At 41.6% G+C, this 16,974-nt stretch overlaps 1 protein-coding gene across 2 annotated transcripts in view; it reads left to right on the top strand.

The window, feature by feature from the left end:
* GALNT7 (polypeptide N-acetylgalactosaminyltransferase 7) overlaps positions 1–16,974 on the top strand; it is a 101,236-nt gene that overhangs the window by 80,344 nt on the left and 3,918 nt on the right. For both annotated transcript variants that reach the window (XM_053585522.1, XM_053585511.1), the window contains exons 8-11: positions 9,348–9,470; positions 11,989–12,207; positions 12,907–13,005; positions 13,971–14,099. In XM_053585522.1, coding sequence (XP_053441497.1) covers positions 9,348–9,470; positions 11,989–12,207; positions 12,907–13,005; positions 13,971–14,099 — 570 coding nt within the window. The remainder of the gene's footprint in view (positions 1–9,347; positions 9,471–11,988; positions 12,208–12,906; positions 13,006–13,970; positions 14,100–16,974) is intronic.

Raw genomic sequence — 16,974 nt, 5'->3', positions numbered from 1 at the left:
AGCAGTCTGGGAGGCTGAGATGGGAGGATCCCTTGAGTTCAGGAGTTCAAGACTAGCCTGAGCAAGAGTGAGACCCCCATCTCTACTAAAATTAGAAAAACTAGCTGGGTGTGGTGTTGGGCACCTGTAGTTCCAGCTACTCAGGAGGCTGAGGCAGGAGGATCTCTTGAGCCCAGCAGTTTGAGGTTGCTGTGAGCTGTGATGACAACCATGGAACTCTAGCCTGGGCAACAGAGTGAGACTCTTGTCGCAAAAAAAAAGAAAGAAAGAAAAAAGAGATTATAATTATACTTAAACTCATAATTTAACAAGAAGGCAGAATAGAATTCAGTTGGTGTGATTAAGAGAGTCATGTGCCAGAGGCAGAATTTGAAGTAGAATAGAAAGATGGGAGAGACAAGATGGCGGACTGAAGCCAGCTTTCAACAGAGGCTCCCGTCCAGAAGGAGAGTTAAGGGACAGGAATTTAGTAAATATCCTGGTGGACTTGAGCCTCACCAAGAGAGAAGGTTGAAGAACGCACATCAACACCGCTGAGGCAAGTTGTGATCACAAGGACGCAAACAAAAGGTACAAAATCCACCACCAAGCGGACGGGAGTCCCTCTCCCCCATGAGACCGGCTCAAGAGCCCCACAATTGAACAAGCGGGCAGAAATTAAAGGCCCTCCCACTACACTCCAGGGAGAGACCTTCTAAAAACTGGACCTACCTCCCCTACTGGGGTGCCGTGGCGTTCTCCTGCCGGGCATAAAACTGAATAAAACTTTGGGAATCCTTTGCCGGCAACCCTGAATCCCCGGCGCTCCCCTCCCGCCCACTGAGGTCTGGAGGCCTGTCCCCCAGGAGTTTGGATCCTTGGGTGATTTCTCAAGGGGAGTGGACAGTCCCCGAGTTGCGACTGGTCAGCATTGACTCTGAGGCGCGCGAGTGAGGAGAGGGCACCAGGCTGAAGGAGAGTCACGCCTTAGCGGCACTTCCCTGCGGTGCAGTGCAGCAACCCTCCCCGGGCAACATTACGGGGCACAAGACTGAATAAGACTCTAGCTTCCCCACTGAGAGCTGAGAGCCCCTACTCCCACTCGGGGTCTGAGGGACTATCGCCCAGGAGTTCGAATCCTTGGGTGATTTCTCAAGGGGAGTGCACAGTGCCTGAGCTGCGTCAGGTCAGCGCTGACTCTGGGACACGTGAGCGAGGAGAGGGCACTCTGCTGAGGGGAAATCAAGCCTTGGCGGCACTTCCCTGCGGTGCAGTGCAGGAGCCCTCCCCGGGCCGTAGTGTTGCATAAAACTGAATGAAACTCTAGCTTCCCCCCCCCCACTCCCAATCGGGGTCTGGGGACCCAGCCCCCAAGAGTTCTGATTCTTGGGGGATCTCTTGAGGGGTGTGGACCCAGCACAAACTGCGGCCACTCAGTGCTGACTCTGGGGCGCGGGACAGAGGAGAAAAGGGTCGCCTGAGTGCCCACATCAGAGCAGCAGTTCCCTGGAGGTAGATCAACAGCCGTTTTTTCTTTAACAGCAGAACGCTCACTTCTGGATATTCTGAGGCCACACCCCCTGTCTCCCTGGGCAACCAGAGGAGGCCACCGGTGAGCGGGGGATTTCCTGACACGGCTCACAAACCCGGGAAGCTTCCAGGGTGGGCCGACCCAGAGAGGTGTTCGGACGCAAATCTCCAGCAGCAAAGACATTTGAACTCAAAACAGCCCGTCTTCTGTAGGCGATTTCGACAGGAACAGAGACAGAACCCTGCAAAGTTGTCTGTTCTGTTCTGTTCTGTTAGCAGCATCCATCAGGGACGGGGCTAAGCCTGATGGAGTGAACACCTCCTTCCCATCACCTGCATCAAACACTCAAAGATGTCAGGCCCCATCTCCTCCTGCTAGATAGCGGCAGTCTGCAGGGGCCTGGCAGACTTCCTTGTGATTCAGGCAGGTGCAAACCCCTGGAGTGTCTGTTCACTGCAGGCAACTGGGTTAGCCATCTGCAGAGATACCAGTGACTGGGTCCGACGGAGGGGCAAAATGGGGAAGGAGACGTCAACCTTCCTAGACTGCTCTGTTTGCTGGGTGGCTCCTCCTGACTCCACGCTGCACTGGGGTGAGCCGTGTCAGAGGAGTCACCAGGCCCCTGTGATCCAGTTCCCAGAGACCTCTTGAACTCTCCCACCCGAGACAAGTGCCGATTGAGACAGTTGATTTGGACCTTTTGAACTGGGCTAATAGACTGAGGACTTTTCAAGCGGTGCCCTGGGTGTGCGATTGTAGGAAGGTTTGATTCTCCTTTTCCAACTGGGGCCAGAGGTGGGCAGGCGGGGTGACTTAATTGCTGATTTTTCCACACAGCTGAGACTTCAAGCCAGAGTAGAAGTTGCAAAAGGATCGAACAGAAACCAGCTGAAAGCAAGACAGAACCACTTTGCTCCACCACACCAGACAGGGCCCCAGTTTCTCAGGACACAACACTGTATGGGCCCTCGATAAAACCCCAGGGGAAAAACCAAAGGGAGTAAAATAACCATGGGGCAGAATCAGCAGAAAAACTCTGGTAACATGAATAACCAGAATAGATCAACCCCCCCAAGAAAAGATACGGCAGATGTGATTGAAGATCCCATTCATAAACAACTGGCTGAGATGTCAGAAATCGAATTCAGAATTTGGATTGCAGACAAGATTAATAAAATGGAATTAGGAATTCGAGGAGAAATTCAAAAATTGTCTCAAGAATTTAACGAATTTAAAGACAAAACCACCAAAGACTTAGACACACTGAAGCAAGAACTTACAGCCCTCAAAGATATGAAAAATACAGTAGAATCCCTCAGTAACAGAATGGAGCAAGCAGAAGAAAGGATTTCTGACATTGAAGATAAAGTCTTCGAACGCTCCCAATCTCTCAAAGAGGAAGAGAAATGGAGAGCAAAAACGGATCACTCACTCAGAGAACTCTCAGATAATTTGAAAAAAAGCAACATAAGGATTATAGGAATTTCTGAGAACGATGAAGTCGCCTCCGAGGGCACAGAGGCCCTTCTGCATGAAATTATGAAAGAAAATTTTCCAGACATGCCTAGAGAATCTGAAATTCAGATAGCAGACAGCTTCAGAACCCCAGCACGATTCAACCCCAATAAGTCATTCCCCAGACATATCATAATTAGCTTCACTAAAGTTAACATGAAAGAGAAGATTCTCAAAGCAGCCCGGCGAAAGAAAACTATAACGTACAAAGGTAAGAATATTAGAATAACTGCAGATCTCTCTGCTGAAACTTTTCAAGCCAGAAGAGGCTGGTCTTCAACTTTTAATCTCCTAAAGCAAAAAAACTTTCAACCCAGGATCTTGTATCCAGCTAAACTGAGTTTCATCTATGATGGAGAAATTAAATACTTCAATGACATTCATATGTTGAAAAAATTTGCCATAAGTAAACCAGCTCTTCAGGATGTTCTCAGACCTATCCTCCACAATGACCAACCCAATCCTATACCACAAAAGTAAACTCACTCAGAAACTTCGGATCAAACTCCAACTTCCACACTGGTAAAAGGATTAAAAATGTCCACTGGACCTTTGAAAAACTCGATACCCAAAATTCCACCAGACTTATCAATACTCTCCATCAATGTGAATGGCTTAAACTGTCCTCTAAAGAGGCATAGGTTAGCTGACTGGATACAAAAACTCAAGCCAGATATTTGTTGCATACAAGAGTCACATCTCAACTTAAAAGACAAGTACAGACTCAGGGTGAAAGAATGGTCATCCATATTTCAGGCAAATGGTAATCAGAAAAAAGCAGGTGTTGCAATTTTATTTGCAGATACAGTCGGCTTTAAACCATCAAAAGTAAGGAAGGACAAGAATGGTCACTTCATATTTGTTAAGGGTAATACTCATATGATGAGATCTCAATTATTAATATCTATGCACTCAACCAGAATGCACCTCAATTTATAAGAGAAATTCTAACAGACATGAGTAACTTGATTTCCTCCAGCTCCATAATCGTCGGAGATTTCAACACTCCCTTGGCAGTGTTGGATCGATCCTCCAGCAAGAAGCTGAGCAAAGAAATCTTAGATTTAAACCTAACCATCCAATATTTAGATTTAGCAGACATCTACAGAACATTTCATCCCAACAAAACTGAATACACATACTTCTCATCAGCCCACAGAACTTACTCCAAAATTGACCACATTTTAGGTCACAAGTCTAACCTCAGTAAATTTAAAGGAATAGAAATTATTCCATGCATCTTCTCGGACCATCATGGAATAAAACTTGAATTGAGTAACAACAGGAATCTGCATACCCATACAAAAACATGGAAGTTAAATAACCTTATGCTGAATGATAGCTGGGTCAGAGATGAGATTAAGAAAGAAATCGCCAATTTTTTGGAACAAAACAACAATGAAGACACAAACTATCAGAACCTCTGGGACACTGCAAAGGCAGTTCTAAGAGGGAAATTTATAGCACTGCAAGCCTTCCTCAAGAGAACGGAAAGAGAGGAAGTTAACAACTTAATGGGACATCTCACGCAACTGGAAAAGGAAGAACATTCCAACCCCAAACCCAGTAGAAGAAAAGAAATAACCAAAATTAGAGCAGAATTAAATGAAATTGAAAACAAAAGAATAATACAACAGATCAATAAATCAAAAAGCTGGTTTTTTGAAAAGGTCAATAAAATAGATAAACCTCTGGCCCACCTAATAAGAAAAAAAAGAGTAAAATCTCTAATATCATCAATCAGAAACAACAAAGACGAAATAACCACAGACTCATCAGAAATCCAAAAAATCCTTAATGAATATTACAAGAAACTTTATTCTCAGAAATATGAAAATCTGAAGGAAATAGACCGATACTTGGAAGCACGCCACCTTCCAAGACTTAACCAGAATCAAGTGGAAATGTTGAACAGACCCATATCAAGTTCAGAAATAGCATCAACTATACAAAACCTCCCTAAAAAGAAAAGCCCAGGACCAGATGGTTTCACGTCAGAATTCTACCAAACCTTTAAAGAGGAATTAGTACCTATATTACTCAACCTGTTCCAAAATGTAGAAAAAGAAGGAAGACTACCCAACACGTTCTATGAAGCAAACATCACCCTGATCCCCAATCCAGGAAAAGACCCAACAAGAAAAGAAAATTATAGACCAATATCACTAATGAATATAGATGCAAAAATATTCAACAAGATCCTAGCAAACAGAATCCAGCAACACATCAAACAAATTATACATCATGACCAAGTTGGTTTTATCCCAGGGTCTCAAGGCTGGTTCAATATACGTAAATCTATAAATGTAATTCAGCACATAAACAAATTAAAAAACAAAGACCATATGATTCTCTCAATTGATGCAGAAAAAGCTTTTGATAATATCCAGCATCCCTTCATGATCAGAACACTCAAGAAAATTGGTCTAGAAGGGACTTTTCTTAAACTGATAGAGGCCATCTACAGCAAACCCACAGCCAATATCATATTGAATGGAGTTAAATTGGAATCATTTCCACTCAGATCAGGAACCAGACAAGGCTGCCCATTGTCTCCATTGCTTTTCAACATTGTAATGGAAGTTTTAGCCACCGCAATTAGGGAAGAAAAGGCGATCAAGGGTATCCATATAGGGTCAGAAGAGATCAAACTCTCGCTCTTCGCAGATGATATGATTGTGTATCTGGAAAACACTAGGGACTCTACTACAAAACTCCTAGAAGTGATCAAGGAATACAGCAGCGACTCAGGTTACAAAATCAACATTCGTAAATCGGTAGCCTTTGTATACACCAACAACAGTCAAATTGAAAAAGCAGTTAAGGACTCTATCCCATTCATAGTAGTGCCAAAGAAGATGAAATATTTGGGAATTTACCTAACAAAAGACGTGAAAGATCTCTATAAAGAGAACTATGAAACTCTAAGAAAAGAAATAGCTGAAAATGTTAACAAATGGAAAAACATACCATGCTCATGGCTGGGAAGAATCAACATTATCAAAATGTCCATACTACCCAAAGCAATATATAATTTCAACGCACTCCCTATTAAAGCTCCACTGTCATATTTTAAAGATCTTGAAAAAACATTACTTCGTTTTATATGGAATCAGAAAAAACCTCAAATAGCCAAGACATTACTCAGAAATAAAAACAAAACAGGAGGAATCACACTACCAGACCTCAGACTTTACTACAAATCGATAGTGATCAAAACAGCATGGTACTGGCACAAAAACAGAGAAGTAGATATCTGGAACAGAATAGAGAACCAAGAGATGAACCCAGCTACTTACCGCTATTTGATTTTTGACAAGCCAATTAAAAACCTTCAGTGGGGAAAAGATTCCCTATTTAACAAATGGTGCTGGGTGAACTGGCTAGCAACCTGCAGAAGACTGAAATTGGACCCACACCTTTCACCATTAACTAAGATAGACTCTCATTGGATTAAAGATTTAAACTTAAAACATGAAACTATAAAAATACTAGAGGAGAATGCAGGGAAAACCCTTGAAGAAATTGGTCTGGGTGGGTATTTCATGAGGAGAACCCCCCGGGCAATTGAAGCAGCTTCAAAAATACACTACTGGGACTTGATCAAACTAAAAAGCTTCTGCACAGCTAAGAACACAGTAAGCAGAGCAAGCAGACAGCCCTCAGAATGGGAGAAGATAATTGCAGGGTATATCTCTGACAAAGGTTTAATAACCAGAATCCATAGAGAACTCAAACGCATCAGCAAGAAAAAAACAAGGGATCCCATCGCAGGCTGGGCAAGGGATTTGAAGAGAAACTTCTCTGAAGAAGACAGGCGCAAGGCCTTCAGACATATGAAAAAATGCTCATCATCTTTAATCATCAGAGAAATGCAAATCAAAACTACTTTGAGATATCATCTAACTCCAGTGAGACTAGCCTATATCACAAAATTTGAAGACCAGAGATGTTGGCGTGGATGTGGAGAAAAGGGAACACTTCTGCACTGCTGGTGGGAATGCAAATTAATACATTCCTTTTGGAAAGATATATGGAGAACACTCAGAGATCTAAAAATAGATCTGCCATTCAATCCTGTAATTCCTCTGCTGGGCATATACCCAAAAGACCAAAAATCACAACATAACAAACATATTTGTACCAGAATGTTTATTGCAGCCCAATTCATAATAGCTAAGTCATGGAAAAAGCCCAAGTGCCCATCGATCCACGAATGGGTTAATAAATTGTCGTATATGTATACCATGGAATACTATGCAGCCTTAAAGAAAGATGGAGACTTTACCTCTTTCATGTTTACATGGATGGAGCTGGAACATATTCTTCTTAGTAAAGTATCCCAAGAATGGAAGAAAAGTACCCAATGTACACAGCCCTACTATGAAACTAATTTGGGACTCTCACATGAAAGCTATAACCCAGCTACAACTTTACAATAGGGGGAAGTGGGAAAGTGGAGGGTGGGTAGAGGGAGGGGGATTGGTGGGATCACACCTGTGGTGCATATTACAGGGGTATTTGCGAAACTTGGTAAATGTAGAATGTAAATGTTTTGGCACAGTAACTGAGATAACGCCAGAAAGGCTATGTTAACCACTGTGATAAAAATGTGTCAAATGGTTTATGAAGCGAGTGTATGATGCCCCATTATCATATCAATGTATACAGTTATGATTTAATAAAAAAAAAAAAAGAATGATGGGCAGGGGAACATGTCAGTAAGCAGCAATAAAGAGGGAGGGACCTGCAAGCAGAGAGAATGGGGAAAGTACAAACACAACAGAGCGGAACCTACAGAACAGATTCAGGACCCGGCAGGGAGCACAGTTTGGCAGAAGCAGGCAGATGTACACGAGGACAAAGTGGACAGGCCCCTGAGGACCATGGTGAGGAGGGCCTTTAAGGCCGATTTAGGGATTTTTGTCAGGGTCCCGCTCTGAGAGCCGTGTCCACTGAGACCTGTGGAAACTGGTGGCAATCAACTGAAGAAATATAGAGTTAGAAGCGAAGGTAAAGATAGACACAAGACATAGAGTAGAATTAAAAGTGGGAGCTCAGGAGTCTTGCCCCGCAATGGCCCAGAGTGTTTGCTGCACTCTGATTTTATTGAAGTGTATTCGCCCAGAGGGTAAGATAGGGAGGGAACAAAGACAGCAGCAGTTTCTCAGATTGATCCCATCAGCTCCTATTGTTATTACAATTAACCTTAAGGGCGGCCTCCAGAAATCTGAAATCTGAGCCTTGTATTGGGAGAGCCTCCTGCTTGAGGTCACACTCACAGATTTCTAGGGAGGTGTTAAGCTGGGCTAGTTCTCTGGGAGTAAAATGCCACTGACATTAATCTCCTCTGAGGGATGGGTGGGAGGGAGGCATTTTCCTCCCATCACCTCCACAGAGGATTTTCCTCTGTGATAAGGGATATAAACTCTTCTTCCCGCATCTCAGGGCTCCCTACTCAGCTACTCCCTGGGTCTCTGCCCGAGGCAAATGCAAATCTCCATAGTGGGTATCTGCTTTGCCTGTTTAACGGGCAGGAAATGCCTCAGAAGATGGATCTTTTCTTAGGACTTGTCATAGCCTCTTCTATGACCATTATTCTCCTCAGAGTGCTCACAGACCCAGCAGAGTGTTTGTAAGCTGTATCCCCAACAGGCTAGAATTTCAGAAAAGGCAAAAGCTTGCTAGCAATGGCTAGCTTAAATGTAAACTAGCTGATTTTTCTTTGTTCTGACTCACTCAGCTTAGTATTTAGTTTTCCTCTCTTTCTGGGGGGTGCTTTCCTTTGCCAGGAATAGGGTCTTCAGTCCCATTCTCCCAGCAGATTTTTACTTAATTTAATAAGCAGTGGAGAACCCTGGAAGATATTAAGCAAGGGAATCACGTGACCCGAAGCTGCCCTTCAGCTGTAATAATCTCTTGCTATAAATAAGGACAGAGTTAAGTAGAGAAAGGCTGAAGGTGAAGAAGGCAGTTAGGTCATTATAATAATCACCTACGTAGGAAATACTTAAGCAGTGGGAATGATGAGTGACTTAGGAAGAAGCTGCATAACTTTGCAAGGTTATATTGGGACAAGGTTGCTGGAGGCTGTGACTATCCAGGAGAGGCCCCTGCTCACTTTTTATTACCCTAGTTCCTGTTACCACCTTTCATATTCTAGGAACTTTTAAACAAGCAAATTATTTTAGAAATGTATTTAGTTTGTGAATCCCATGTGACCGCTGTATTTAATCTAGATTTTACATTTATAAGACAATCTTTCAGTTAGGATTTACCTTTGCCTTTGAAAGAACTTCCTCAAAGTGTTTTTCTTTGATAGATCTGGCAGTGTGGTGGCAAGTTATTGTTTGTGCCTTGTTCTCGTGTGGGACACATCTATCGTCTTGAGGGCTGGCAAGGAAATCCTCCACCCGTTTCTGTTGGCTCTTCTCCAACTCTAAAGGTGAGTTTCCTGTTTCAAACTGGGAGGTTAGGGAACTAACATTTATGTGCTACACGTTATTGTAGTCACTTAATAAATGTTTAAATGGGGTATGTCTGATGCTGTTTCTTACCTTCGGCTTAAGCTAGACTTGTTCATAAGATGTCTTGTTGTACTTTTCTTTCTTTCTTTTTTGTTTTTTAGAGACAGGTTCTCATTCTGTTGCCCAGGCCGGAGTGCAGCAGCAGGATCATAGTTCATTATAACCTCAAACTTCTGGGCTCAGCCATCCTCCTGCCTCCACCTCCCAATTAGCTGGGACTACAGGTGCCCACCACCACACATGGCTAGTTGTCTTACTTTTTGTAGATACAGGGTCTCCCAAGGTCATTCATGTTGGTTTCGAGGACCTGACCTCAAGTGATCCTCCCAGATTAGCCTCCCAAAATGCTTGGATGAGGCCCCATTTTTTAACTTATTTTTTTAATTGAGAAGTAAATATTGTGTAAATTTAAGTGTATAGCATGGTGTTTTAATATATGTATATATTGTTGAATGGCTAAATAAAGCAATTTAACATAAGCATTACATACTTATTTTTGGTGGTAAAATCTAAAAATCTATACTCTTAACAGTCTTCACATATATAATTATTGGTAGCTGTAGTCACTGTGATGTATAATAGATCTGTTAATTTTATTCTTCCTGTCTAACTAAAATTTCTTGTCCTTTGACCAAAATCTCTCCAATCCTCACAGTTCCCAGCTTGTGGTAGCTACCAATTTATTCTTTGTTTCTGTGGGTTTGACTTTTTTACATCCCACACATGTGTAAGATCCTGCAGCATTTGTCTTTCTGTGCCTGGCTTATTTCACTTAACATAATGTCCCACAGGTTCGTTCATGTTGTGGCAAATGACAGGATTTCCTTTGGTTGTGGCTAACAAGTTTTTCAGTGGGTGTGTATTTCACATTTTCTCTCTCCATTGATCACTTGATGGACACTTCAGCTGATCCCCTGTTTTGCCTGTTGTGAGTGGTGCTTTAGTGAGTGTGTGAGCTCTTCAATCTACTGACTTCACCTCTTAGTAGTGAGATGACTAGGTCATTTGGGAGCTCTATTTTAAAATTTTTAAGGACCCTCCATACTGTTATTCTTAGCAGCTACACCATTTTGCCTTCCAACAGTGCACAGAAGTTTCATTTCTCCACATTGCCATCAACGCTGACTATCTTTTATTTTTTAGTAGCCATTCTTACATGTGTGAGGTAATATCTTGTAGTTTTAATTTGCATTTCTCTGATGAATAGTTCTGTTGAGCATTTTTTCATGTACCTGTGGGCTAGTTCTGTATATATATATATAGTAGAGACAGAGAGTCTCACTTTATCAGAGTATAGAGTAGAGTGCTGTGGCATCACACAGCTCACAGCAACCTCCAATTCCTGGGCTTAGGCGATTCTCTTGCCTCAGTCTCCCTAGTAGCTGGGACTACAGGTGCCTGCCACCACACCCGGCTATTTTTTTGTTGTTGTTGCAATTTGGCTGGGGCTGGGTTTGAACCCGCCACCCTGGGTATATGGGGCTGGCGCCCTATCCACTGAGCCACAGGCACCACCCCTAGTTATATGTTTTGAGGAATGTCTATTCAGGTCCTTGGCCCATTGCTTTTTTGTGTTTCTTTGTTTTGAGACAGAGTCTCACTCTGTCACCCTGGCTAGAGTGCTGTGGTGTCATCACAGCTCACAGCAACCTCAAACTCCTGGGCTCAAGTGATGCTTCTGCCTCAGCCTCCTGAGTAGCTGGAACTACAGGCGCCCACCACCACAACCATGCCTGGCTAGTTTTTCTATTTTTAGTAGAGATAGGGGTCTTGCTCTTGCTCAGACTAGGCTCAAACTTTGAGCTCAAGGGATCCTCTTGCCTCGGCCTCCCAGAGTGCTGGGATTACTGGTTAAGCCACCTCACCTGAGCCAATTGTTGAATCAGTTTGTGTCCTTAAGTTGTTTGAGTTCCTAATATATTTTGGATATTAACCCTTTATCAGATGTATTCTCTAGTCCTAGATTGTCTTTTTGTTAAATGTTTCCTTTGCTATACAGACATTTTTTAGCTTGATACAATTCCTGTTGTCTATTTTTGATTTTGTCACCTATGCTTTTGGGGTCTCAGCCAAAAAATCTTTGCACGGACCCTATATTTTCTTCTAGAATTTTTAGTTCCTTGCCTTTTTATTTAAATCTTTGACCCATTTTGAGTGGCTTTTTGTGTGTATGCTGTGAGATGAGGGTCTGATTTCATTCTTTTGCCTGTGGCTGTTTTCTCCCCATTGTACGTTCTTGGCATCCACGTTGAAAATTGTCAACGTTTACATTTATTCCTAGGCTCTCTATTTTTTTCCATTGGTCTGTCTGTTTTTATGCCAGTACTGTGCTGTTTTCATTACTACAGCTTTGGGGTAGATTTTAAAAACCAAGTTATGTGATTGATGCCTGTGGGTTTGTTCTTCTTGCTCAAGATTGTTTTATTTTTCTCACAGAATTATGTTAGAGTTGTGGAGGTTTGGTGGGATGAATACAAAGATTACTTCTATGCTAGCCGTCCTGAATCAAAGGCATTACCATACGGTGATATATCGGAGCTGAAAAAATTCCGAGAAGATCACAACTGCAAAAGTTTCAAGTGGTTCATGGAAGAAATAGCTTATGATATCCCCTCACACTACCCTTTGCCACCCAAAAATATTGACTGGGGAGAAGTAAGTACCAGCCAATACTCAGATCTCAGTGTGTATGTGTTGTTAGCAGTGTGGTTAGTTAGCTCCACTGAATTTGCTTACCATTCACACAAATTATTGTAATTCTGATATTGTATCTTTTTAGTTTTTCTTCGGTGGCATTTTATAGAAATCTGTAGGCTAATGCCGGTTATTGGAACAAGTCCATTTTAAAGCTAATTTCAAAGATGACTTAAAACTTCTCAAAAGCATGCTCAAAACTACTTACCGACTGATAATACCACCATAATAGACTGGCATCCCCAGATTTCCCCTGTGAACTGCAGTATTTAACAGGAGACTTTTCTTTTTCTTTGAGATAGAATCTCACTCAGTCAACCTGGGTAGAGTTGCTCTACCATAGCTCACAGCAACCTTGAATTTTGGGGCTCAAGCAAACCTCCTGCCTCAGCCTCCTGAGTAGTTGGGATTATTGGACACCAGGCCCAGCTAGTTTTTCTATGTTTTGGAGAGATGGGGTCTCACTCTTGCTCAGTCTGGTCTCAAACTCCTGAGCTCAAGGGATCTTCCTCCCTTGGCCTCAGAGTGCTGGGATTACAGGTATGAGCCACTGTGCCTGGCCCCTAACAAGAAACTTTCACTCTTATGCTAGAGTTTATTGAAAATTCAAACTGTTGCCTGCTTTGTGCTTATTTGCTCATTTTGTTCTTTTAAATTAAGATCAGAGGCTTTGAAACGGCTTACTGCATTGATAGCATGGGAAAAACCAACGGAGGTTTTGTTGAACTGGGACCCTGCCACAGGATGGGAGGGAATCAGGTAAATCACCTTACTTTTGCATTTAGATTGGTCTTAGCTGGGAGCCATTGGGGTTATTCTTCACAGGGTTTAGTTTGGTTTTCAATTTTGTAATTTGGTTTTGATAACTGTGAAAAATTGAATGGATTCACTTAAATAATGGATCTAATAGCTGCATTGGTTTTAACATAGCAGTCAGAATCTATAATCAATGCCCATCTGATATAAGAAATTAAAAAATATTCTAGTGGGAGCCTAGCTCCCTAACAAAAATTTTTCAAATATTGTTCAGTAATCCACATCTTTTTCCTACTAGATAGGGTTGTTACTGCCAATAATGTATATTTCACTAATGTATTTTCCTTCTTATGTACTTTTTATTTTTATGTATGTATGTATGTATTTACTTATTTTGAGACAATGTCTCACTCTGTCACCCTGGCTAGATTCCATGGCATCATACCTCACAGTAACCTCAAACTCCAGGGCTCAGGCAATCCTCCTGCCTTAGCCTCCCCAGTAGCTGGGACTACAGGTGTCCACCACCATGCCCAGCTAGTTTTTCTATTTTTAGTAGAGATGGGGCCTCATTCTTGCTCAGGCTGATCTGGAGTTCCTGAGCTCAAGCAAACCACACACCTCAGCCTCCCAAAGTGCAAGGATTACAGGTGTGAGCCCTTGTGCCTGGCCATGTATTTTTCTTGTATCTAATTTAGATTGAGAAACATTATCAAGTCTGTTCCCATTTTACATTTTATCATATCGTTGGTACATAAAAATGTGTTTATGACCCATTCTGTAATTTAGAAGCTAAATAAAGAACAGTGTCATTTAATAGAGATCTTCACTAACACCAAAATAAATAGAATTCCTGTCTGTGGATTTATAGTTCTGAACATACAGAAAAATTATATAAAAATAAGTCAGTCATCCAGTTTAATTATAGTAGTTAACTAACTCCCTCCATTTCTTCTCTGTTTTTATAGCTTTTCAGAATCAATGAAGCAAATCAGCTCATGCAGTATGACCAGTGTTTGACAAAGGGGCCTGATGGATCAAAAATTATGATTACACACTGTAGTCTGAATGGGTTTAAAGAATGGCAGTACTTCAAGGTATTTCATATTTTAATTCTTGAAATAATACATGCTATTTCATTTTCACCAGCACCTAGCATGTAGAATTTACATGGATTAATCTGAAAACTAGCATTCAAAGTGACTTGCATTTTCCCCTCATTTAGTCATTTGTATAGGTTTTCCCAAGCAGTAGATGACTCTGTCCCATAACAAGCCATTGCTTTTGGGCTGTGGTGCAATGTTGCCGTGTAATGAGGCCACATAGATGTCTGTGAACACCACTGCTCATTTTAGTACCACGGGAAAATTGGTGTTCCCTGAGGCAGTCATCACCATCGTTCTTGTATCGAAATCTGATTTTTTTTAATTTAAATGAATCATTAATTAAAGTAAAATGCATTCACTGTAAAGAATATTTGGTTACTATTTCTTGTCATCCAGCAGGTGGAGACAAAGACATACTAATTCAACTCTGAAGACTAGAATTTCTTAATTTCTTTGCCATTTTTGGTTGCTAAATTCAACAGGATAAATGTAGCCAGTAAGCTTGCATTAAAGTTTGAATTCAGTTATTCATTTGCCCATGCTTGGATGTTTTTTTCTGTTTTAGCTGTGAGTATTTAAAGCTCTTTGGCAAGTTGAGGATTATAACATACTATGTATTAATGGATTCATGTACAGTTTTCATAGTCTAAATTTGGCTAAAATAAATCCAGTTTTTATGACACAATTAAGTTGGGAAAGCTGCTTTCAATAAAAATAACATGGCAACTTTCGAAATTATTGACTCATCTAGTATTTTTTTTTTGAGACAGTCTGTCACCCTGGGTAGAGTACTGTGATGTCATCATAACTAACAGCAACCTCAAATTCCTGGGCTCAAGTGATCCTCTTGCCTCAGTCTCCTGAGTAGCTGGAACAACAGGTGCCTGCCACAACCACACCTGGCTAGTTTTTCTGTTTAGTGGAGATAGGGTATTGCTCTTGCTCAGGCTGGTCTGGAAATCTTGAGCTCAAGGGATCCTCCTGCCTCAACCTCCAAGAGTGCTGACATTACAGGTGTGAGCCACCACACCCAGCCTACTCATCTAGTGTTTGTTATGGCGTCTGTCATGCAAGCACTTGTTTGCTGTGGCGTGCTACTATGACCCAGCATAATCTTGTTTATCATCATTCATGGACAGTTACCGCGAAGTGGTGAGCATGTATCTATGGCTGATTTTTTTCCTATAAAAAGTTAGGAAGGAGAAGATTCATGTAAACCCTAAAGCATACAACATTTATTTTCACAAAGAATAATGAATAATAGTGATACATGTAAAGTTCAGTGAGAACAGTATTAGTAAATTAGTAAAAGAAGGTTAGCAGACCAGAAACTACCACCAGGAAGTCATGGATAAAACTGAGCATGGGGCACATGCTAGTTATCCCAGCTATTTGGGAGGCTGAGGCGAGACGAATAGCTTGAGCCCAGCAAGACCATCCTTTTAAGAAAAAGTAATGTATAAAAAATGAAAAGCATATGTTTTAGATATTTTAAAGCACACAGCACTGAATATATATTTATGTGTTAGACATATCTAAATATGCACTGGAGCCTAATGATGTGGGCTGTTCAGGAGTTTGAAAAACAGGTAAGGGGACACTATAGGCCAATGGTAGGGAAGAAAAACATGCAAAAATAAAAAATAAGGCAAAGTGCCACAGGACAGCAAAAGAGAGTAATAGGAAGAATTATTGCTGAGGAGTTGGAGTATCATTGCAGTAGGTCCTGACTTAGAAAAAGACTTTCCTTGAACAATAAGTAAGAAAACCAGATGAGCAAAGGCATAGCATCAAAGTGTGCAGAGAAGGCTAAGAATCAAGGCCAGGCACGGTAGCTCTTGACTGTAATCCCAGCACTATGGGAGGCCAAGGCAGGTGGATCACCTGAGCTCAGGAGTTTCACATCAGCCTGAGCAAGAGCAAGACCCTGTCTCTTCTAAAAATAGAAAAACTAGCTGGGCATGGTAGTAGGTGCCTATAATCCCAGCTACTTGGGATGCTAAGGCCAGAGGATCGCTTAAGCCCAGGAGTTTGAGGTTGCTGTGAGCTATGATGACACCACAGCACTCTACTCAGAGTGACAGAGTGAGACTCTTTCTTTTTCTTTTTTTAGACAGAGTCTCACTTTATCACCTTCGGTAGAGTGCTGTGGTGTCACAACTCACAGCAACCTCCAGCTCTTGGGCTTAGGCGATTTTCTTGCCTCAGCCTCCCGAGTAACTGGGACTACAGGTGCCTGCCACAACACCAGCTATTTTTTTGGCCGGGGTCAGGTTCAAACGCGTCACCCTTGGTATATGGAGCCGGCGCCCTACTCAACTGAGCCACAGGCGCTGCCTGAGACTCTGTTTTAAAGAAAAAAAAGAATTCTAAGAATCACATTTAGTCTGATATACTTGAATTTGATCCCCAGGAAAGAACACTGAGCTTCATTCTGTAAGTTCTGGACAGTGATCAACATTATTTGAGGAAGGCAGTAATTGGAAACAGTAGGTACTTTTAGGAAAATAATTCTAAAGACACATGAGATATAGATTGATGAAGCCAGATTAGCCTGAGCAGTGGTTTTCAAACTTGCTGGACTCTGGATTCCCTTTACACTCTTAAAAATTAATGAAACTCCTCCAGATAGTTTTATTTAAATATAGGTTATCACTAACAATAATTAGAAATTAAATCTGAGAAATTTGTTAAGTTTCTATGTTATTTAAAAGTAACAATAAGAACCCTACTGCATATTAATCGAAATAACATTTTTAATGAAAAATATTTTCCCATAAAAAATAGTGAGAATGGCATTATTCTATATTTTTGCAAATCCCTTTAATATCTGGATTCTCACACCACTGCTTCATTCAATCTGATG

The sequence above is a fragment of the Nycticebus coucang genome, chromosome 1 (assembly GCF_027406575.1).
Source record: "Nycticebus coucang isolate mNycCou1 chromosome 1, mNycCou1.pri, whole genome shotgun sequence".
Taxonomy (NCBI): Eukaryota; Metazoa; Chordata; class Mammalia; order Primates; family Lorisidae; genus Nycticebus; species Nycticebus coucang.
Note: the sequence above shows the minus strand (reverse complement) of the source record. Positions and strands in the feature narration are given on the sequence as shown.